A 23,058-nucleotide genomic window follows, 5' to 3' on the forward strand; every position below is an offset into this window, starting at 1 on the left:
ACACATCTTCGACAGCTAATACATTGTCAGACTTCACACATCTTCGACAGCTAATACATTGGCAGACTTCACACATCTTCGACAGCTAATACATTGTCAGACTTCACACATCTTCGACAGCTAATACATTGGCAGACTTCACACATCTTCGACAGCTAATACATTGTCAGACTTCACACATCTTCGACAGCTAATACATTGGCAGACTTCACACATCTTCGACAGCTAATACATTGTCAGACTTCACACATCTTCGACAGCTAATACATTGGCAGACTTCACACATCTTCGACAGCTAATACATTGTCAGACTTCACACATCTTCGACAGCTAATACATTGGCAGACTTCACACATCTTCGACAGCTAATACATTGGCAGACTTCACACATCTTCGACAGCTAATACATTGGCAGACTTCACACATCTTCGACAGCATTATGGAGAAGTCTCCAAGCAGATTTCTTCACGAAGTTTTCCTTCACCTTAAGTGATATTTAATTGCACAAAACGTACATTACTCCAAAAAGTTAGAGGACCGGGATCGAACCTTCGGAGTTCAGACCCCCCCCCCCCTGACTAGGCGCCCACCCGTATACCCAACAGGCGTAATGGCCATTATATTTCATGCTAGATGATGCCCAGTTTCGTTCGTGTGGATTTAGGTTTTTAAAAATCCGTGCGAAGTTTTGATTTTCCAGGACAAAAGTAGGACGTATTACACTTCAAATGCAGTAGGTGTCGTCTTATTCGGTGTGACGCACCACTTACGGGCACACCAACTCCTGCAGGGAAAATTTGAACGGATGATTCTTAAAAAATCCCGTGGGATCACCAGGATTTAGGAATACAATTCCCTACAGCATCAGGGTTGAGGAGTTATTTCGAAATTACAGACACACACTTCAATTTTATTAATTAGTATATATTAGCATTCGCCACTAGATATTGTCCGCTTGCTGAGTTCGCGCCGTGCGGCAACCTCGCAGACATGCTCGCAGTAATGCGCGCGCGCAGCGCGGCGCGGCGGCGGCGCGGCGGCGCGGCGGCGCGCGCAAGCGCTTGACCTGCAAGTGGGTCGAGGCCGCGTGCTCCAGCAGCACCTACACGATTTTTAATTCAAATAGCTTCATTAGGAAAAATCGTCAAATGCGTTAGGATTTTAGTTCCGACTATTATACTCCGAGCGGGATTTGATTTGAACCTTTCTATTTCGTTCAGCATCAGTCATTAGCCGATGAACTATTTTATTGACTTTTGTTTTCTATTAAATAGTCTATTAACAGGGCTCTCTCCGTCACTTGCTTCCACTCGCTTCATACAATCGTAGTTCCAATTTCATTTGAATATTAAGCAATCAAAGTCCATGAAATTTTGCAGACATATTCGAGAAACTAATATCTGTGTCTGTGGTGTTTTAGATTTTTCAAAGAATATGTAGTTTTAAAATTACAGGGGCTCAAAGATTTATATGTAAATTTTTAAGACCGCGTAACTTTGAAACCGAATATTTTAACAGAAATCTGGAAAACCATAGACATAGATATTAGTTTCTAGAATATGTCTGCAAAATTTCATGGACTTTGGTTGCTTAATATTCAAATGAAATAGGAACTACGATTGTATGAAGCGAGTAGAAGCGAGTGACGGAGAGAGCCCTCTTAAGTAGGTACCCACCTAACTAGCCTATGTCCGCGACTTCATCCGCGTGGATCACACTTTCAAACCCCTATTTCTATTTTACCCCCTTAGAGGTTTAATTTTCAAAAATCCTTTCTTAGCGGATGTTTACGTCATATAAATATATGCATGCCAAACATAGATTTCAGCCCGATCTGTCCAGTAGTTCGAGTTGTAAGTTGATAGAGCAGTCAGCCAGTCACCTTTTCCTCTTACATGAATCAGATGTGTCTATATTGTAATGTATCAGATGTTTTTATATTGTAATGTATCAGCAGTGGCGGATTAACCCTTAATCAAATTAAGCAATTGCCTAGGGCATCACGTCTGAGGGGGCACCAGAAGAAGCACAAAAAAAAAATCCGTCCTTAGGGCATCACGTCTCATACTCTCACGTCACCAAAAACCACACTAAAAAAAGTTTCTAGTCGGACCTTCAAGGCGCATTTCAATGAATAAATAAATTATTATGCTTTGGTTTTTATTGTTGTCGCACCTACTCCACTTCTAAAGTACGTTACATCTCATCATCTTATTTTACAAAAACTAATGTTTTTAGGCGGTAAAGGTTTAAAGACCGATTCTAGTTGACATACGGATAGGGGGGCCCACAGGCATGGATTGCTTAGGGCATCAAGTAGTCTTAATCCGTCACTGTGTATCAGATGTATTTATATTGTAAAACTGGCGGTTTAGTCAGTTTGATCAACTAAGTACTGTAGGTACTTCATTTTCTCTGCGTTGGATGTTGTCGGTGGAAAATAACTTTAATTGCTATCTGAGTCCGACAGACCCCCGGAGCACTCCGCAAACATGTCAGCCGCACTCCCGAGCGAACTTGGGAGCCAGCTGCTGCCGACACTTCACTACTTAGCAGGCTCCTGTTGCTTCGCTGTGCTCTACACCTCTCTGTAGCATCGGTCGGTATTCACTTACACAATGTACTCGGTACAACGCCCAACCCTGCCGTCCACATGCGCTGTACAAGCTTGTGCTAAACGTTTGATTATATTCAACTTTTTGTTACGGTATTGTATTAGTCTGTGTAATATCCTAACGTCATCTGTCACTTGTCACATACTTGTCACCTATCGCTGTCTTGATACAATGTCTGTCTGTGTCGTGTGAATGGAAATAAAATCAAATCCAAGAGCATCCATCTTTTATTTGCAACACACCAATGAAATATGGTGCCAGAACAGGGATCACAATAAAGAAAAACAATGCAGGACGAAGATTTTGTGAACACAAAGCCTAGAAGACCACTAGGTCACAGCGAGTCGTCAACCAGCCACGCCATGACGCCATTGCCAGTAGGCATGACCCTGCCGCCGTTCATCGTTGAAGGTAACAACGTCCCATTGTTATGGAAAAAATGGCTCACACGACTGAAAGTCTATTTAAAGGCAAATAATTTAGATGAAGCCGAAGATGCACGTAAAACAGCCATTCTCTTGCAATTCATCGGATCAGATTGTCTGGAAATTTTTTACTCATTTGACCTAGATATCGAAAAAGTTAGTTTTGGCGATCTCTGTAAAAAATTTACACAGTATTTCACTCCGAAAATAAACGTCACGATAGAAAGGCATAAATTATTTAGCAGGAAACAACTACCAAATGAATCTATAGACACCTATGTCACGGATCTAAAAAATTTAAGTCACACTTGTGAATTTGGTGACATACGTGAAAGCTTGCTCAGAGACATATTTAGCTGGAACTGCAACAACACTTACTATAAAGAAAGGATTCTAATTGAAAAACCGAACACCCTAGAGGAGGCAATAAACATAGCCAAGCGCTGTGAGTCTACTAAACAACAAGCAAAAGCATTGGAAGACGCATCATTACATTTCATAGGACGCGTGTCAAGATCACCAAGTCGCAGAGACTCTTCCCATAGAAACAGATCCAGACACCAGTCACAGCAAAGACGTCAACGCACACCATCAACGTCAAGTCAGAGGAATACATCATGTGGTCGGTGCGGTCAGGTACATAGATTCAAGTGCCCAGCTCAAGGTGTCAAGTGCAGAAAGTGTAATAAGTCCAATCATTTCGCTCAGTTTTGCCGTTCACATCAAGTAAAAGTAGTCAATTGTGAAAATCAGTCTGTAAATAATGAATCTTTGTTTTATGTTGGTTCTGTCTACTGTATACAGGATGATAAGTCTAATTTGTCAAAACCTTGGAATATTGATCTATGTATAAACCAAATACAGGTAAATTTTTTATTAGACACTGGAGCAGACACAAATATTCTATCCATTCACACATACAACTCATTAAATCTGCCACTTTCCAACATACACAAAAGTAAGAACACACTTTCTACATACAGTGGAGAAATTATCCCTCTGGTAGGTCAATGCAATTTGTCAGTGATTCATAAAAATAAGTCATATACAGTTAACTTTCATATTGTCGACATGAAAAGTCAAAATATTATAGGTAGGGATACCTGTAAAACTTTAAATTTAGTAAGAAAAATTAATAGTGTTTCTTTCCAGAATTTAACATGTCAAGATATAGTTGATACAAATAAGGACTTGTTTGAAGGTTTAGGTTGTCTAACAGATTTTCAATGCGAACTAACCTTGAAGCCTAATGCAACTCCATCTATAGAGGCATGCAGAAGGGTTCCATTCCGTCTTCATCAACCACTAAAACAAGAGCTAGAATCTATGGAAAAAAGTGGAGTCATACAACGAGTTGAAGAGCCTACTGAATGGGTAAGCGCTCTAGTCTTAACCTCAAAAAAGAATGGTAAATTACGTCTGTGCATTGATCCTAGAAAGCTAAATCAGTCAATTTTAAGATCACATTTCCAATTTCCAACCTTAGATGAAATTAAATCTAGTCTTGCTGGAGCTCAGTATTTTTCAACATTAGATGCCAATAAAGGCTATTGGATGCTCAAGTTGTCAGAAGCTTCTTCTAAGCTCTGTACATTTATTACACCTTTTGGACGATATAGATTCACTAGGTTACCCTTTGGTATTAATGCAGCTCCAGAAATATTTCATAGAGAAATGATAAAAAGATTTGGTGATATTGAAGGTGTTAAAATTATGATGGATGATTTTCTTATTTATGGTAGAACTGTAGAAGAACATAATCAACGGTTACAAAAAGTCTTAGAAAGAGCACGTCAAATTAATGTAAAATTTAACAAAGAAAAGTCTGTGTTTTGTCAAAAAGAAGTCAAATATTTAGGTCATATATTTAGTAAAGAAGGTGTACAAGTTGATAAGTCTAGAGTAAAAGCTATTTGTGACATGCCAAGTCCTAAAAATATAACAGATCTTCAAAGATTCCTAGGTATGATCAATTATCTTAGTCCATTTATTAAAAATTTGTCACAGCAAATAAGTCATTTGCGAGCACTTTTATCAAAAAATACTGAATGGTATTGGTCAGAGCACCATGAGTCCCAATTTAATAATATTAAAAAAGTTATTTGTTCAACACCTGTCTTAACATACTATGACCCTAAAAAGGAAATAATTTTATCTGTAGACGCATCGAAGGATGCCATGGGTGCAGTGTTATCCCATGACAAGCAACCCATTGCATATTCGTCTGCTTCTCTAAGTAAAATACAACAGTCCTACTCGCAGATCGAGAAAGAACTACTAGCTGTCCTCTTTGGTTGTACTAAGTACCACCAATACATATATGGTCATAACATAACAGTGGAGACAGACCACAAACCTCTCATAACTCTTTTCAAAAAAGCTCTATATGACATTCCCCCAAGATTGCAAAGAATCATGCTTAGATTGCAGCCGTATGATCTAACTGTTGTATACAAGCCTGGTCGTTACTTATATATTGCAGATACTTTGTCTAGAGCAGCATTAAGTGAAACTTGTTTGTCAGAAGTTGATCAAGATATAGATTTACATGTCAATATAATAATGTCTAATTTGTCAGTCAGTCCAGAGAAGTTAAAAGAAATTCAAGAGTCTACAGTCCAAGATCAAACGTTAAGTCAAATAATTCAATATTGTCACAACGGATGGCCTGAACATAAGCGTTCAGTTAGTCAGTCAGTCAAATCTTATTATAGTCTCAAAGATCAAATATATGTCATTGATAACGTTGTCTTCAAATCTAACTGCATTATAATCCCAGAGTCAATGAGAGAGTATATATTAAAACTAATTCATTCTGCCCATCAAGGTATAAACAGCTCAATCCGTCTAGCAAAAACTACAGTCTTTTGGCCAAATATGCAAAATGATATAGAAAAATATATAGGTCAATGTAACATTTGTCTATCTTACCGTCGAAATAATAGTAAAGAACCAATTATGCAACATGAGTATGAAAACATACCATGGTACAAAATTGGTATAGATATTTTTGAATTTGAACGAACTAAATACTTAATGGTAGTTGACTATTATTCAAAGTATATAGAACTTGCCAAGTTAACATCAGGCTATTCAGCTAGCCAAGTAATTACACATTTAAAGTCAATATTGGCCCGTCATGGAATTTGCAGGATTGCAATAACAGACAATGGCCCCCCGTTTAATAGCAAAGAGTTTAAGTTATTCACTCAAGAATGGGACATAGAACACATAACTTCTAGTCCATACTTAAGTAGATCAAATGGTTTAGTTGAAAGGACTATTGGAACTATAAAAAATATGTTAATTAAGTGTAAAACTGACAAATCTGATATGTATTTAGCATTACTTTTGTACAGAAATACCCCTAAACAAAGTCAATATTCACCAGCAGAGCTGTGTATGTCTAGACAACTGCGTACAGTAGTTCCTACTGGAAAAGAAAACTTGCTACCTAAGCTTTGTGATATGAATAAAATAAAGAAATTAAATGAAAAACAAAAGTCATACACAAAATTTTATTATAATAAACATACAAAAATGCTTAAACCATTACATGTAGGTGATAAAATCTTATTTAAACACAAACCTGAACACAAAAAATGGGTTCCTGGAGTTATTATCCAGATAGGTCCTGAACCTAGAAGTTATTTAATAAATAGTGAACTAGGACAGTTTAGGAGAAACCGTCAGTTTATCATTAAACAGTCAGTACACACATAATATCATTTTTCACAGCACACAACACAGTCAGTATACCTATAAAGATGTAAACAAAATGAAATTGTTATTTGTTAGTAAGTTTGTTAGTATTTCAATCATTTAAAGATGTAAACAAAATGTTAGTATTTAAATTATTTTTCAGGAAAGGTAAAGGTTCAAAAAACAAATGTCAATTTTAGTAGTAGTCTGTCAATGTATCGAGAAAGGCAAAGGTGGTTAACCATGCAGCCTGGATAGTCATAAGTGATTTTCTTGTGGTGTTATAAAAAATAATGTTGTACTTGTACTATGTATATACTTGTGTTTATAAAATATAAAAAATCTGTCCTTGTCATAATAATAAAATTGTTAACAGTTAGTACCTAGTGTTAAAAAAAAAAAAAAAAGGGAGATGTTACGGTATTGTATTAGTCTGTGTAATATCCTAACGTCATCTGTCACTTGTCACATACTTGTCACCTATCGCTGTCTTGATACAATGTCTGTCTGTGTCGTGTGAATGGAAATAAAATCAAATCCAAGAGCATCCATCTTTTATTTGCAACACACCAATGAAATACTTTTACACCCGTACGTACTACTACTTCATGAACGCATAATTTTATACTTCTATGCCCTACCCGAAAAACAACTAAAGGCCTTAACTAATGGCTCCATAGACGAGGGGCAATCCTTGAAGTAGGTACTTTATGTCCGTCGAAACAGATCGCCTGCAACTCCGTCGAATAACGCGAACGAGGAACAGTACCCAACTACTCCGTACAAATCGGAGCATCGACATTCGACAGACCGGACCGTACAGACACACGGGGAAGTCTTCGGAGAACTAACGTCAGTGGAGTTTAGTTAAAGAGAGAGTAGAGTGCGTTGACTGGCGTTGACGGATAAAAGAGGTGAGTGGAAGAAGAAATGTTTTGCGAGCCCGTGTAGCGTGGAAAGGAGTCCGTGGCAAGTTCTCGACGGACATTTTATCTGCACTTCGGGGATTTTTGTCAATCGCGGATAAAAGCCCCTCGTCTGCGCAGGCCCCAAGTCTGTAGCCTCAGTAGCTCAGTAGTTCGAAAGATTCTAGCTCAAATCCCCTACAGTGTCGAAGCACAAGCTTTACGCTCAGTACAAGAGCAGAAAGGGTAATTCGAGTCAATAAACTTGACTGAAAAATATTAAAATAATAAAACGTTAAAAAAATTCTAAAAATAATTTAATTCTTTTCTCTTAAACATATTTTCTAGTTACCTAGTCTTATATCTGTCTCCTCACCTTCTAGTCTCTACAGTAGAGTTACATTATACCTATTTTAGGAACTTGCGCTTGTCTCTAACGGTAGGATTGAATTCGGTAAAGTTGTATCTGTCCTGCTAGGTACAAGTTACAACATCAATAACTTCTTATAACAACGCAGAAGGACGTAATCCTCCCACAGGGAAAATATTATAAGTACCAACTTAATATTAATTACTAGAAAATAGTTTTTGTTGAATCTTAGTTGTTGGAATTTGACTTTACTAAGACATCATAATGTAATTAAATAAAATTATTGTACTTACGAGTATCTTACTTAAAGTTCCTTTCATTTCAATCAAAATAATTTCATTAAGATTCTAGAAAGTATTCTCAAAATTGGAAAGTGTTGGAACAAACTTTGAGAACACTTTCTGTAGAACCATTTAATCCAATTATTACAAAGAATTTATATAAATAAACAAAAACGAAGAATGAGTTAAGTATTAGTGTTGGGAAGGATGTAGCAGTCGTCGACGTTGGGCTTGTGGTCGCGCTCGTCGTCGCTGGCGTGGCACGAGTTGGACAGGTTGAGCACGCCGTGCTGCGGGCCGTCGGCGGCGCGCTCCTCCTCGTCCAGCAGCTCGTGCAGCAGGCCCAGGCACTTGCGCTTGAACAGGCGCTGCTTGCGCGCCGGCAGCTCCAGGAAGTCGTTGTGGATGCCGCGGAAGAACTGGAAGAACGAGGTGTTCTCGTCGGGCGCGAAGGCCGTGGAGCTGCAGCTGTCGTCCAGCAGCGGCGAGGGCCGCGGCTCGCGCGCGGGCGACGGCGGCGCGCTGAGCGCGAACCACGGGCTCTGCAGGAACGGCTTCACGTCCACCGCCTCCGCCATGGGCTCCGTCATGTCCATCTCCACCATGGTGGGCGCCAGCGACGAGTACGACGTCGGCCGCCTGCGGACCGCCACAATGCCATTCATATCGCGTCATCATAATCCTAGCCTACATATTCGCACCTACTCCTAGTTGAATAAATCGATATATCGAAAAAAAGTTTGCAATCGATTTCTAACTACAACGTTTGTTCGGTACATACCGATGCAATCAATTTCCTGAATAATAGAAATAAATAAATAACAAAATTAAAAAGCATAATTTAAATGTTTTAAGCCTACTTAACTGAAAGTTTACAAAATACCACTTATTAAAACGGACTAAAAAGTTTTTACTCACTTAAAAAAAAATATAAATATTACGAGTAGGTCTTTCAGCTACCTTACTAGGTAGCTGAAAGACCTAATATTTATATTACTATATTATGCGGAATTCTGTTCTATAACAATTAATTGATTAGAGTTGTTGAATTATCACAAAACATTTTGCATGATAATACACATCGGCGGCGCGAGCATTTCACCTCATTCGTGAAGGATGTCGAGGCCGATGGGGTGGGGGTGCAGGCTGCGGGCACACCGGGCGCGTCCGAGTTGCGCCTCGCGCTCACAACTCACACCATACAGACGTTTGATCTACTGAGTTGAACACTTGGGTATATCGAACGTGTGCTACCGTGGCGTCCGGTAAAACGAGCTCTAAACTAAACAACCGTGGACAGGAAGTGAGTTGAACAGTTGTTTTCAAGTAAAAAAACCTGGATGACAGTCTATGCTCGTACAGTTTTTCATAGTTGTGTAGGAAACGAAATACTGACTGAGGAACCTATCAAATTATACTTCTATACCTAACGAATAATCGTACTAGGAAGGTGGGTGGTAGTGCAGACTGCAGAACTCGGCAGCCTTCGTTATCGTGCCTTATTGTCCCTCTAAACATATCGATAAATCATCCATTGCGCCGGTTCAAGATAGGAGCTCTTTTTGTCCGATGGCAACTGTAAATGCTGACATGGTGACCACGTGGACTACGAGTCCCCCGATGCTGAACCTGCGCAGTGGACGGTAACGGCTTACATGTCGGTGGCCATGTGCTCGCGCAGGAACTCCAGCTCGTCGGCGAGGTACCAGCGCGACACCATGCGGCCGCGCGTCGTGCACGCGCCGTGCATCTCGTTGCGCAGGTGCCGCGAGTACGAGTTGCGGATGTGCGACCACTTGCGCCGCACGTCCGCCACTGTGGGGAGACCGCACGTTACACACGGCGCCCACACTTTGCTCCCGGTCTTATGAAATCAAGTGCATATTCTCAAAGACTACAATATTATACTGCGCCCATATTCTTATGCCTTATATTTTGTCATCAGCATTTTACACAACTCATTTATTCAACATTGAGATTTCAACTTACATTAAGTAACGGCCTGCATAGACGATGGACTAAATTGTCCGCGGAGGACGAAAATGGATCAATAACATCTGCATAGTATAACGGTATCAGAATAATTGCAGTTAGATTTTGTAAGATTATAGTGGTGATAATTAATTTTGTAAAAAAACTAAAGCTAAAATTGCGACTATCGTAAGTGTTAATAAACTAAACTTTGATGTAAAAAAGCATGTACTATAAGCTGCACTGAAGTGCAAATAAATCAGCTCTAAGTGTGTCCCCGACCTTACTTAGAAACCGTGTCTGCGCCGCCTTACACAACACTACTCTCTATCGCGTTACACTTGTGCGTTTATACTATCCTTACGATATCGCGATCGCGCCTAACTACTCGTTACCATCTCGTGTGCTATCTGATCTACGTAACCCCGCCGCGCCGCGCACGTACCCCACCGTCGTCATCACGATCAACCCGTCATTGTGAGAGGAGACGTATCTCCCCTCACAATGACGTAGGTAGAATGCTATAGTCCTCCACGCTGATCAAGAACCGATTGGAATTTGACAAACTTCACATTGGTACCTTAGAGAACATTGTGATAAACTCTCAGGCGAGCAGTTGGACACTGCGTTTTCCTTCACCGTTAAAGAAAATGATCGGATCGAACCCCGATCTTCCGAGGAGGAGGACGTCTTAATCACTAGGCTATCGCGGCTTGTACCGTGTACCAAATAGGTGTGCACACGAAACTGTATGTAGGTACTTTAGATGCAAAGTCGGTCGTCGCGTCGTAAGTAGGAAGGAAGGCATAGGTGGTGGTGAGTGGTTACCGCTCCAGCCCATGTGCATGGCGACGTCGTCCCACAGGTTCTTGACCTGCGTGTAGTAGCTGGCCACGGGCATGTTGTTGCGCGCGTACAGCAGGCGCCGCGCGCGCACCAGGCGGATGAGGCGCCGGTCGTCCGCCTGCGACGAGTCCACCATGCGCCCCACCTCCGCCTTCGCCTCCGCCTTGCCCTCCCCCTCGCTGCCGTCGCTCTCGCGGGCGCGCTTCATGTCCGCACGTCCCCTCGCCGCGAGCGCGCGGCGCAGACACGGCGGCGCGCATGGCGGCAGACACACACGCGCACTGGGAAGCGAGCGCGCAAACGCGCCCGTCCCGCTCGCTCCCGCCCGCAGTCACGCACGCACGCGAGCGAGCAAGAGCACAGACGCTCCGTCCGGCCGCGGGCTACTTTTACAAATTCCACGCGGCCGGGTATCGATTCGCCTCGGACGAGCGCCGTTCTCGTTTTTTCGTGGCTCTTTATTTTCAGTAGTTTTTATAAGGCGTTCATAAGAACGATTCTATAAACGATATAGGCAGGTAACGTACGTTGTAGGAATCGCCTGCAGCAGCGATAAACAGCTAACAGCTATGACGAGTCCTATGAATATAAGGTAGGTAGGTACTATTTAGCTAAGTTTCATAAAAGAATAACTCAATACCATCGATATACCTGTTACACCACATACTGCTGCTCCAGGACCTACCTACCTACCTACCTATAATATTATTATGATTGATGATATACTTACCTACATAGATACGGTTAGATTGTAGTTAAGTAATAACTTAAGTACTTAATACTTATTTATTTATAGAATGCAGGCTATCGCCAATTGCATACCTACTGTGTTACATTATTAAAACACGTTACACATTAATTGGGAGTATGTAAGTACTAAGTACATACATACTAACTAGGTACTTGCCTATAACAGGTTATTTGGTAGGTAAATAGGTACCTCGGTATATCGCTGCATTCAAATATAGTCCTAAATTAACATTGTTAGTACAATAATTAGTGTTGTGTATGTAAAGTTACTATGTACTAACATAGGTCCGTGGCGTCACCCGGAGGGTCCCGCGCTGTATGCTGTTATCAAGGCATTTATTATCCCGACTGTTGACCTTTTTCCGGGTAGTGCCAACTTGACACAGTTGTGTCCGGCGCTGGTGGCTGCTCGACTTCGTGGTCAAGTGGAGGAAGCGCCGAGATCACCAACTGTTAGACCACATGATTACTCTGTGCTTAGACATCTCACTAATCGTGTCGCTTGTGGTGTGCGGCACAGTTTCAGAAATAAACGTTTTGCTTTTCTTTCTATTCTACCTAAGTCCTAAGCGCGTGGCCATTGGACATTCATCATCGCTCCCCAGATTAATTGAAAAGATAGGTGTACCGTCGCGTCGCAGCGCGCGGTATCATTTTATTACATTCCGTGGAGTCCCGCGTTAAGCCCGCTTTATGACTCTTTTTAAAAAGCTCTCAACTTTACAACAATTCCAAAGTTCGGCAATAAATTGGCACTTCCACAAAGGAGCCGAGTGAAGTCGGCACTCGGCGCGGCGGGGGGGGGGGGGGGGGCTCCGCCCGGCGGCTGTAGGATGATGCCTTTTATGGTAAATCGGTGTCATTTTTACGAGCGAAGCTCATCCTCCGGATTGGCGAATTACAATTTGGGACATAATTTTAGAGCGCAGCGTGCCCTCTCGGCATGCGGCCCCGAGCCCTGCTCCGCGACAGTTTCCGGATCCTGCATTTGCATCGCTGCACAGCGACTAGAGCGAGAGTATGACGCCCGCCTTCTATTCAGAAGATCGCGGGAGTTCGATCCCTACAACGCTAGAACGCACGCACGAAATGTTTCAACACGAATAATAAATTGAATCTTCAATGTTGATCGAGGTAAGTATATCTTGTTTGCTATCTTACAAAACAGCAGTAGCTCAAACCACGACATTGGCAATGAGCTTACACACGCGAGCAGATAGCTATGAAGTCAGTCGAACACAATTTATTACAATAAACGCAAGCTGCAAGTTGCAACCCTCCCAGTGGAGCCCTACTGCAGCCATTACTGCGAAGCTCAGCTCCCTAACCTTGCCCTTGACAGTGGATAGCCATTGTGTAGTGAACTGCTGAGCCATTAGCGAGCCCACGCCGAGCGCGTGTCCCTCGTACACTAAGGGTGAAGGGTTAGGGTGCACACATTAGGTAGGTATGCCACGCCGCGCCGCGCGAATACAGCGGCACAGACAATATCTAACGGCTATGGCAATATTGGCAATACGTGGAGAAAGATTTAATCATTTTCGTTACTCTATATGGTTAGGTACATCAATAGCATTCTTATGGTTACGTACCCGAAACATTGCGCTTGTCTGTCTGTCAGCGAACGGTATCTGCCGTGATAGGTATAGCGTTGAAATGTTCACAAAATATGAATAATAATAATATGTAGGTATCTACTTATATCTAAATGGCCGTCACGAAAAATAAAAAATACTTTAAAAGTGTTATTTCTTGTACGAGGGGCAGCCTCCGCCCTGGAGCATAGCAGCACCTGCGGCATCGACTCACCCGCGTCACCCGCCCACGTGGCGCCATGTACCGACGCATACCTAGCTGTAGCTCAGATATCAGAATACATAATACGTAGTAAATCTATAGCAAAAACATATTACAATTCATTTAAAAATCGTTAATTTTTACATTTAAAAATAAAATAAAAGTATTATCTAATAATATCAGTGTAATCGAAAATTTTTAATCAGTCGAATAAAAAAGCAGCGTTTCCCAAATTGTGGGACGCCTTAGTATTGATTGTTCTGTGGACGCGACCCAGGGTACATACTTCGTGGGCGATCACGCGCAAATAAAGGACAGAATTACATACATATCAAAGTATGTAATAATAATTAGATATAAATAATTTAAGTTAACTTAGCTATCGCATTAGGTTAGCCTGTAATGATAGTTTTAAGTGGTCAAAATAAATAAATAAATAAATAAAAATAAAAAATATCGAAAGGAGCACCATATGAGCAACAGGACATATAATCTAAAACGCAGGCGTAAGCCATGCGAGTTTTTGTTTACTACACCATCAAACCCTGAGGTATTCAAATGCTTCTGAAATTCACATGGCAATAACGTTCCGCAAAACTTTTTCTGGCACAAAAAACAGGAAACTAAAAACTGTGTCGCTCGGTTTCTATGAAGCCCGGAATTTTGAAAGGTGCATTACACACACAGTCATACAAAACATATGTTTCCTTTGACAGAAAACAGCTGTTGCACATTCTAAGAACCTTTATAGCTCTAACGGCTTCGATGTGTGGCCTGTGTAGTGTGTAGTGTGTGGACTGTGGGGGAACAGGGGGTGACAGGGGTGCCGGCCTTGACACGCCGCCCTGCGATCAGCTGATGTTGCGTGACGCGGGCGCACGTTTTTATTTTACGCCGCTATGACGTAAACAGGACGCGCAGTCAAAAGCGGTGCCGGTAGGGATGAGGCGAATGGATTTTATTTCTGTTGGTAAAATTACCGGCTATGCTTATTTATTTTTAGTATAAAAAATAAAAAAAAACGATACACCAGAACTGGAACATAAAATTATAGTTATATTCGTCAGGTTGCGGTAATCAGGCTTGAAGGATGATAAAAACATGGTAGCAAAGTTTTGGTTAAACCTTGAAACAAATTATTAAAGGCAACAATTTTCACAAAAATGTTTACTGAATCAAGGTCTCAATTATTACGTAACAGTAACAAATTATAATTACGTCCCACAATTATAAAATTAGTGTTTTGCTACTAACATGCCTATCTTCCTCATCATTTTCATACTCAACGTTTTATTGTTTACATAATCCTATAAATCTTTATATCACACTGCCAACTTTTTTTACTGGAGCAGCTTTCCTTTTTATTTTAAGTTAAGCAATAAAAGATTTACTTTTCTATAGACTAATATTTATCTGTCATTGTAAAAGTACAAAATGAAGGATGATGAACTTTGCAAATTGCAAAATAGGTAGGTACTACATTTGGCTTGGATTTTGAGTCACACAAATTCTACAAAATTTCTTATATTATTACGTCGATACCACGGATCGGTGTACCTTAGACATTACGAGTACAACAATGAATACAGCAACAGTCTGCTGGTTTTTTATTGGAACCTTCTGTAGCATGTAGCAACGTCGACAACCAAGAACATAATATCGTTAACTATATTGTATATAGCTCAGTATTTTAAAAGCTTTCGTTTTTCCTTTCCAGACTATGTCAAATTACACGTACATCAACAGCTAATCAACACTCGACGTTATCATTACTATATGGATGTCATACATATTTGAACCTCCAGCAACCTTATTATGTTAATATTGCGATACATATAATAATGTACACACTACACAACCAACAATGTTGCATCTAAATACATACTTAACAATATCCCTGCCTACAATACTGCTCACTGGAAATAGATCAACCTCCGCATTGTCTTTGTCCTTTTTCTTAGCGTCAAATCCCACATTTTCTAAAAACTATATACCTACTTACATAATAATTCGCAAATTGGTTATTTGCTTTGGTCCATACGAATGTTGTCCATGTCAACTCACATATTCCACGGGCACAATCGTCCGGTTCAGGGCGCGTAGTGGTCGGCGGAGGCGGAGGCGGAGGCGGCGGCGGTGGCGGCGTAGTGCGCGTAGGTGGCGTAGTAGTGGTAGAGCGCGGGGGGCAGCGCGGGCGCGGCGGGCGCGGCTCAGGAGGGCTTGTCGTCGTCGGCCTCCGCCTCGCTGCTGGTCGAGGAGGCGGCGCGCGCCCACAGGCTCGCGTAGCTCTGCTGCTCCGCCACCAGCGCCTCCTCCGCCTCGATGACGGCGCCGAACAGCGTCTTCTTGATCTTGATCTGCGTGGGGTAGGGGAAGCGCTTGGTGGACTGGCACATGCTGTTGAAGAAGATGTCGAGCGCGTCGGCCGCGGCGCCCGGCGGCGGCGGCGCCTCGCGCTTGCGCTCCTGGTAGCTGGCCTCCGTGAACTGCCGCTTGCTCTGCGCCTGTCCAAATACTTCGTTTACACCTTGAGCGACGTGTTAGCATTGGCTGTTACCGTGTCACGAAGAATCTGGGTGAAACCCGCCAGTAGAATTAGTTGATCATAGATTTGGTGGTTCGATCGGCTGAGCTATGCAAATGATTCCTATCGGTAAGTTACATGAGTGTTCTTTGCCACATTTCTCGCAAATCCCCAGTGATGAAATTCTGAAACCGTGAGATGATCTATCCCAACCAAATATTATTGACAATGCAATCCCAGCCCTGGCTTATAGTTTTGTATAATGTATTGCTAATTGCGTACTTGTGGAATAGTATTAAATAATAAGAAAACTATTTTAGTCTATTTCATAATAAGTATGAAAAAAATTCCAACCGAGTAAAAGCAAGGCGGGTCCGCCAGTCGGTCGCGGAAGAAGAGTACGTACTTTGCAGAGGTAGTCCAGCTTGCGGTCGATGACGGTGAGGCGCTCGCTGCTCTTGCGCTTGGGCTCGGACTCGGGCTCCGACTCCGAGTCGTCGGACGAGCGCGCGTCGCCGTTGCGCTGCGCCGCGCCGCGCGCCGGCGGGGCGGGCGGGCTGGCGGCCTGCGGGGGCACGGAGCTGAAGTGACAATGGGCAGAGCGCAGACACAGGAGGACAATGATATCACACGAGTCGCAGGGAACTGCTGCCTTCCCATAGCCAGTATTAGTGTAATACCTGAGGATCCAGGCATGTATTGATATTCAATTGTAAAGTTTTACGAAAAAAAATCAGTCGGGCCGCAGCCTCGCTCTTTCTCTTTATCGCAATAAAAGAGTGTAAAATTGTTATTTCATACTTGACTAATATACCTAATGTAAGTACTAAATGCATATTCGACTTTGAGTCATTGATATAAATTTTATTATTTGTGAATTTGAAGTTACTATGTGCATTTAATTAGAAGTTATAAAACTCTGACAACGGACGGATGGACAAATGCAAATACACCATATTACATTACTCATCACCGTCATAGCCTGTGGCTATGATGAAGCCAACGATATTTCTTTTATCAAGATCTCACGATTGGGAACCGATGAGCCGATAAACAAACATACAAACAGAAACACCTGAGAAGGCATTACGTGTACCTTCTTCCGCACGTTCATGTGCGGCTGCAGGAACTGCATGGGCTGCATGTACTTCCAGGGGCAGGCCTTCTTGGCGGGCGCGGCGCCGGGCTCGCGCGCGAGCAGCTCGCTCTGCCGCTTCAGCGCGTCGCGGTAGCTGTCGCGCAGCTTCTTCCACTTCAGCTTCACCTCCTTCACTGCGAGTGCCAAAACATCCCATCAAACGGCATCGATACTATAAACAGTCACTCAGAAAACCAACTAGTAGGTATTTAATCATTTTAGTGAATTATTAGAATGTTTCCCCAAAATCTACGCGATGGATACAAATCTCAATGCGTACCTATACGTTAGTCGACAAAACTTAGGGCAAAATAAATAATTTAATTAGAGCACGATTGCTATCGCAATATCAGGGGGCACGGCAGTGCCACCGCCAAGACGAGCCAAACGGCGGCCGGGGCGCTACGTACCTTTTTCTCGAAGTGTTTCGCCGTATTTTCGACCCGTCATAACTTCGGTCTGGATGACGCTAGAAAGCTGAAATTTTCAGTATAAGGTGTCCTCAGCAAATCTACCAAATATACTAAGTATCAAATATTTAGCTTTTATGGTTACAGATTTATTGATACCTAAAATACGCCGTTTTCGTCCCTCACTGATGATCATCACAATTCATAGTCTGTAATTCTAGCGTACTTCCAGAAGTCCTAGAAGGCTGAAATTTGGTATGTAGACTAGAAATTGCATACAAACTACAGGAAAATTAAGAAATTGGAATTTCCCTCCCTCTACGCCTTTTATGAGAAAAGCAAATCTGTAAATTCTGTCGCTAGAATGCTGATATTTTCAGGATAAGATGTCCTTGGCAGACTTATTAAACGCATTGAGTATCAATTGTCTAGCTTTTATAGTTTCAGATTTATTGACAGTCAAAACTTCTAGTCTGTAATTCTATGGTACTTCCCGAAGTCCTAGAAGACTGAAATTTGGTATGTAGACTAAAAATTGCATACAAACTACAGGAAAATTGAGAAATTGGAATTTCCCCCCCTCTACGCCTCTTATGAGAAAAGCAAATCAGTAAATTCTGTCGCTAGAATGCTGATATTTTCAGGATAAGATGTCCTTGGCAGATTTATTAAACGCATTGAGTATCGATTGTCTAGCTTTTATAGTTTCAGATTTATTGACAGTCAAAACTTCTAGTCTGTAATTCTAGGGTACTTCCCGAAGTCCTAGAAGACTGAAATTTGGTATGTAGACTAGAAATTGTATACAAACTACAGGAAAATTGGGAAATTGGAATTTCCCCCCCTCTACGTCTCTTATGAGAAAAGCAAATCTGTAAATTCTGTCGCTAGAATGCTGATATTTTCAGAATAAGATGTCCTTGGCAGATTTATTAAACGCATTGAGTATCGATTGTCTAGCTTTTATAGTTTCAGATTTATTGACAGTCAAAACTTCTAGTCTGTAGTTCTAGGGTACTTCCCAAAGTCTTAGAAGACTGAAATTTGGTATGTAGACTAGAAATTGTATACAAACTACAGGAAAATTAAGAAATTGGAATTTCCCCCCCTCTACGCCTCTTATGAGCAAAGCAAATCTGAAATTCTGTCGCTAGAATGCTGATATTTTCAGGATAAGATGTCCTTGGCAGATTTATTAAACGCAGTGAGTATCAATTGTCTAGCTTTTATAGTTTCAGATTAATTGACAGTCAAAACTTCTATTCTGTAATTCTAGGGTACTTCCCGAAGTCCTAGAAGACTGAAATTTGGTATGTAGACTAGAAATTGCATACAAACTACAGGAAAATTAAGAAATTGGAAATTTCATCCCCCTACGCCTCTGTATGGGGGAAGCAAATCTGTAAATTCTATCGCTAGAATGCTGATATTTTCAGGATAAGATGTCCTTGGCAGATTCATTAAACGCACTGCGTATCAATTGTCTAGCTTTTATAGTTTCAGATTTATCGACATTCAAAACCTCTAGTCACAAATTCTAGGGTACTTTCTGAAGTCCTAGAAGACTGAAATTTGGCATTAAGTAGGAATTTCAAGAATTATGAACAACAGATAAATTAAGAAATCGGGTCCCCCTTCATCCTCTCGTATATGAGATGCATATCTGTAAAATCTGTTGCTCGAATTCTAAAGTTTTCAGGATAAGATGTCCGTGGCAGAATTATCAAACGTACCAAGTATCTGTGTTTCCTGAAGTCCTAAAAGACTGAAATTTGGTATATCTGCTTCAAAATTGAGTTGCAAGATTCCACCCGAACAAACATATTTACATACGAGTACATTGCAAGTTGAATAAAAGCTTTTAAAAAAAGAGGTAACGATAGAGAGTGGGCCATGAAAATGATGTACCTACAAAAAATAGATCCAAAAAAATCTAGGGTACCTGCCAAAAAGAAATGAAATCCCACCAAAAACATTTCATGTAAAAAGGTAGCCAAGACTCACAAGTTCATAATGTTTTCACTGTTAAAAAGTTATGAGATCTCTAATAGAGCCAAGCCCCTAGCTGAGCTTAGATTTGTGCTGGCCATGGGACCTATCCGAAGTCTAAAATAATATAGCTCTTAAATGTTCTTGACTGTATCACATTTATAACAATAAATAACAAATCACTCTACTTACAAGCTCTGATTCTACAAACCCTATATCTTGGTAAAAAAAGTACGGCTTGGCCGTTTACAGTTCGTGGATTTTTTATCTGAAATGACATTTAAGCCCGGAATAGCTTCTGCGACCATCACGAAATACAATACAAATTAGTAATTGTCGAACAAACTATTCCTTAAGGCCTTAAAATATGTTTTGTCATGTAATAGTTTTACGAACATTAAACGGCCAAGCCGTCCTTTTTATACCAAGATTTGGGTTTGTAGAATCAGAGCTTGTAAGTAGAGTGATTTGTTATTTATTGTTATAAATGTGATACAGTCAAGAACATTTAAGAGCTATATTATTTTAGACTTCGGATAGGTCCCATGGCCAGCACAAATCTAAGCTCAGCTAGGGGCTTGGCTCTATTAGAGATCTCATAACTTTTTAACAGTGAAAACATTATGAACTTGTGAGTCTTGGCTACCTTTTTACATGAAATGTTTTTGGTGGGTGCAATTATTCACGAATCACGATGTAAACGTCGAAAGTATTCAACGATTCTTTCCGAATCTCAGAGGCAGACTAAAATAAAAACCTTCAAAATATTACCCTTATTTGCCTAAATGTACTGCAGTTGGCCTCCTAGCAACAGATCGTGTGACATCGAATGAGTGAAATATCGACTATATTTAACCAATACCTTCAATAAATAAATTAATAATAACTTTAAATCAATTTTGACAATTCAAATCAATTTTTAAAAATAAAATAACGATACCATTTACCAACGAAACCAAGATCTAGAAGTCGAAAAAATAAGGATTGGCGTACCTACTAGTTTAAGCAAAACAAAAGACCTACCTATTCTGAAGGCTACACTTACAATAATGACAGCAAAACTTCAAATATTTACCACGGGAAGATAGCTACTTACACATAAGGACTTACACCTGATAGTCCAAATTAAAAACAATCAAAACCACATAGGTATTCAAAAGCAATAAGTATAATATGAATGATGTAATATGTATCTTGTTTGCTACGGTACATATATGTATCTACTAAGTACCTATGTAGGTAGTTACCTATACACATAATTGTACATACATACACTGATGATCATCATCAGCTCGCAATCTTTTCGATAAGTAGATAGAAGGTGGTAGAAGGTTATAAGATTCCGACCCTGAGCCCAGAGGCCGCTCAACTGTCAGCTCAACCCAACAAGTTTGTCTAAAACCAAAAAAATAAATAGATCACGATTTACGAAAAAACGCATTAAAAAATATTGTGGGCAGCAAAAAATAAAGTTTGAGAAACGCTTGCTTCATTCCTCGTAATATTGTCTACCGGAGTGAACTTTTACTGATGCATTTTGTAGTTTTATAGATCATTTATTTATGAATGCTAGGTAGGTACCACGTGTGGTACCTCCTACATAATTCCTTATTTACTTCTATTTACGACATAATTGATTCCTACATACCTGGCTATTACGAAAGTGTACCTAGGTAAGCAGATGTGTAAGTATTTGTTGTTTGTTTAGAAAGCGGCAATGCTAAAGACAGTGAATCTAATTAGGTGGGTATTCGCTACCGGCGAGCGCGGCGCGTGGGGTGGGGTGGCGCGGGGCGCGGGGCGGCGGGAGCGGCGCGCGCAGCGGTCGGCACTCACCCGAGGACAGGTCGGTCTCCTTCATGACCTCGGTCCAGGCGGCGTCCTTGAGCTCCTGGTCGCGGTACTCGATGGCCGTGGTGTTCCACAGGCACGGGAAGCGGCGCACGCTCTCGATGAATTGCTCCATCTCCATGGCGCGGCGGCGGGCTCCGGGCGCGGACTGAGCCGAGCGGCGCCGCGCGGGCCCGCCTGCCCCGCCGACACCCGCCCGGGGCACCCGAGCGGCGCGCTCGACCCGCCGCTTCGCATTCTTTGTTTCATTTTATACTTCGCGCCATCTTGTATAGGTATCGTAGATCAGCCGACGAGACTACGATACTTACCTCCCTAGGCAGGTACACATTCAGAAGGTAATCATGTCGACAAAGCAAACCAAAAAAATCAAAAGAGTTTTTGTACGATGGTACGGAACCCTTCCAGTAGGAGTCCGCTTTGCACTTGACCTATTTTTTAGCAACTCGATTCTGAAAACTAGTCGAAATCGAAAATAATATAATAAATTATATAAATGGTATTTGTTTGTTCTGTACTCCAAGTCAGTGATGACGACCGATGCGGGTCATTGGGCATCTGGAGCACAGCTCACAGCTCGTAGCTCACAGCTCACAGCTCGTAGCTCACAGCTCGCAGTTCACAGCTCACAGCTCGTAGCTCATAGCTCGCAGCTCGTAGCTCAAAGCTCACAGCTCGCAGCTCACAGCTCGTAGCTCATAGCTCACAGCTCGTAGCTCAAAGCTCACAGCTCGCAGCTCACAGCTCACAGCTCGTAGCTCAAAGCTCACAGCTCGCAGCTCACAGCTCGTAGCTCACAGCTCACAGCTCGTAGCTCATAGCTCACAGCTCGTAGCTCAAAGCTCACAGCTCGCAGCTCACAGCTCGTAGCTCACAGCTCACAGCTCGTTGCGTGCCGTTTTATTTATAAAAAGGGCTAACTGCTACAAATAGTTTTTGAGCTATCACCAAAAAACGTGAGAATGACGAAGGTAACTACTCTACATGTGTAAATTCAAGTCTTTTTCACAAAAAGTGATGTTTACATACGTAGGTATAGGTATAATTACTTGTGAGCTACGTAAAACCAACATGACTACGTACATGATCCTACAGTTAGCACGAAATTCTCGGATCATCTCTTCGACCAATCACTTTCTTCTTTTATTAAAAAAAAATATCTGTGGTCCAACCAGCTGTTCAAAGATTTCTGGCTACGCCTGTGACTACGTATGGGTAAGTGTACAAGTTAGTTATTCGACAAGCGAGTGAAAAATGCCAAATAAAGAAATTCGTAGCTTCCGGGGAGAGCCGGAAGTTTCATTTCCTCTCGCGTCTGTCGCCGACACCACGACGCGCGACGCACCGCGTTACACCTACATCATATTTAGGGCTGACACTTCTACCAATTAAACCTGAGTGTCATGATAAAAGAGCAATCGGATTAAATGCGATGGAATATATTTATAAGGTCTGTTGACTCGTTGATAATTAAGCACTAGTCC

At 41.6% G+C, this 23,058-nt stretch overlaps 2 protein-coding genes across 3 annotated transcripts; both read right to left on the reverse strand.

Annotated features, from left to right (window-relative positions):
* Nucleotides 1–7,947: 7,947 nt before the first annotated feature.
* LOC123873504 lies at nucleotides 7,948–11,607 on the reverse strand. The gene is made up of 3 exons (XM_045918358.1): nucleotides 11,098–11,607; nucleotides 9,954–10,113; nucleotides 7,948–8,937 (listed from the first exon to the last, which is right to left on the reverse strand). The coding sequence occupies exons 1-3, from the start codon at nucleotides 11,321–11,323 to the stop codon at nucleotides 8,484–8,486; spliced, it is 840 nt and encodes a 279-aa protein (XP_045774314.1). The 5' UTR covers nucleotides 11,324–11,607; the 3' UTR covers nucleotides 7,948–8,483.
* Nucleotides 11,608–14,244: 2,637 nt separating this feature from the next.
* LOC123873829 lies at nucleotides 14,245–21,708 on the reverse strand. 2 transcript variants are annotated; one of them, XM_045918896.1, is made up of 4 exons: nucleotides 21,560–21,708; nucleotides 17,283–17,458; nucleotides 16,593–16,751; nucleotides 14,245–16,166 (listed from the first exon to the last, which is right to left on the reverse strand). In XM_045918896.1, exons 1-4 carry the CDS (start codon nucleotides 21,693–21,695, stop codon nucleotides 15,873–15,875), a joined length of 765 nt encoding a protein of 254 aa, XP_045774852.1. In that variant the 5' UTR covers nucleotides 21,696–21,708; the 3' UTR covers nucleotides 14,245–15,872. The 2 variants fall into 2 exon arrangements, with proteins under 2 accessions (XP_045774852.1, XP_045774853.1); XM_045918897.1 differs by lacking the exon at nucleotides 21,560–21,708 and adding an exon at nucleotides 20,993–21,136.
* Between the last annotated feature and the right edge of the window lie 1,350 nt (nucleotides 21,709–23,058).

This window comes from Maniola jurtina, chromosome 17 (genome assembly GCF_905333055.1).
Source record: "Maniola jurtina chromosome 17, ilManJurt1.1, whole genome shotgun sequence".
Lineage (NCBI taxonomy): Eukaryota > Metazoa > Arthropoda > Insecta > Lepidoptera > Nymphalidae > Maniola > Maniola jurtina.

Bases quoted from the DNA above. Each gene is read 5' to 3' on its own strand.
- LOC123873504 (XM_045918358.1), bottom strand. From the start codon at position 11,323: ATGAAGCGCGCCCGCGAGAGCGACGGCAGCGAGGGGGAGGGCAAGGCG. The intron at 10,114-11,097 runs GTAACCACTCAC...GTCTCCCCACAG, and splicing joins CATGCACATGGGCTGGAGCG to TGGCGGACGTGCGGCGCAAG. The intron at 8,938-9,953 runs GTAAGCCGTTAC...GGCGGTCCGCAG, and splicing joins GAGCACATGGCCACCGACAT to GCGGCCGACGTCGTACTCGT.
- LOC123873829 (XM_045918896.1), bottom strand. From the start codon at position 21,695: ATGGAGATGGAGCAATTCATCGAGAGCGTGCGCCGCTTCCCGTGCCTG. The intron at 17,459-21,559 runs GTGAGTGCCGAC...TGGCACTCGCAG, and splicing joins GGAGACCGACCTGTCCTCGG to TGAAGGAGGTGAAGCTGAAG. The intron at 16,167-16,592 runs GTACGTACTCTT...GTATTTGGACAG, and splicing joins AGCTGGACTACCTCTGCAAA to GCGCAGAGCAAGCGGCAGTT.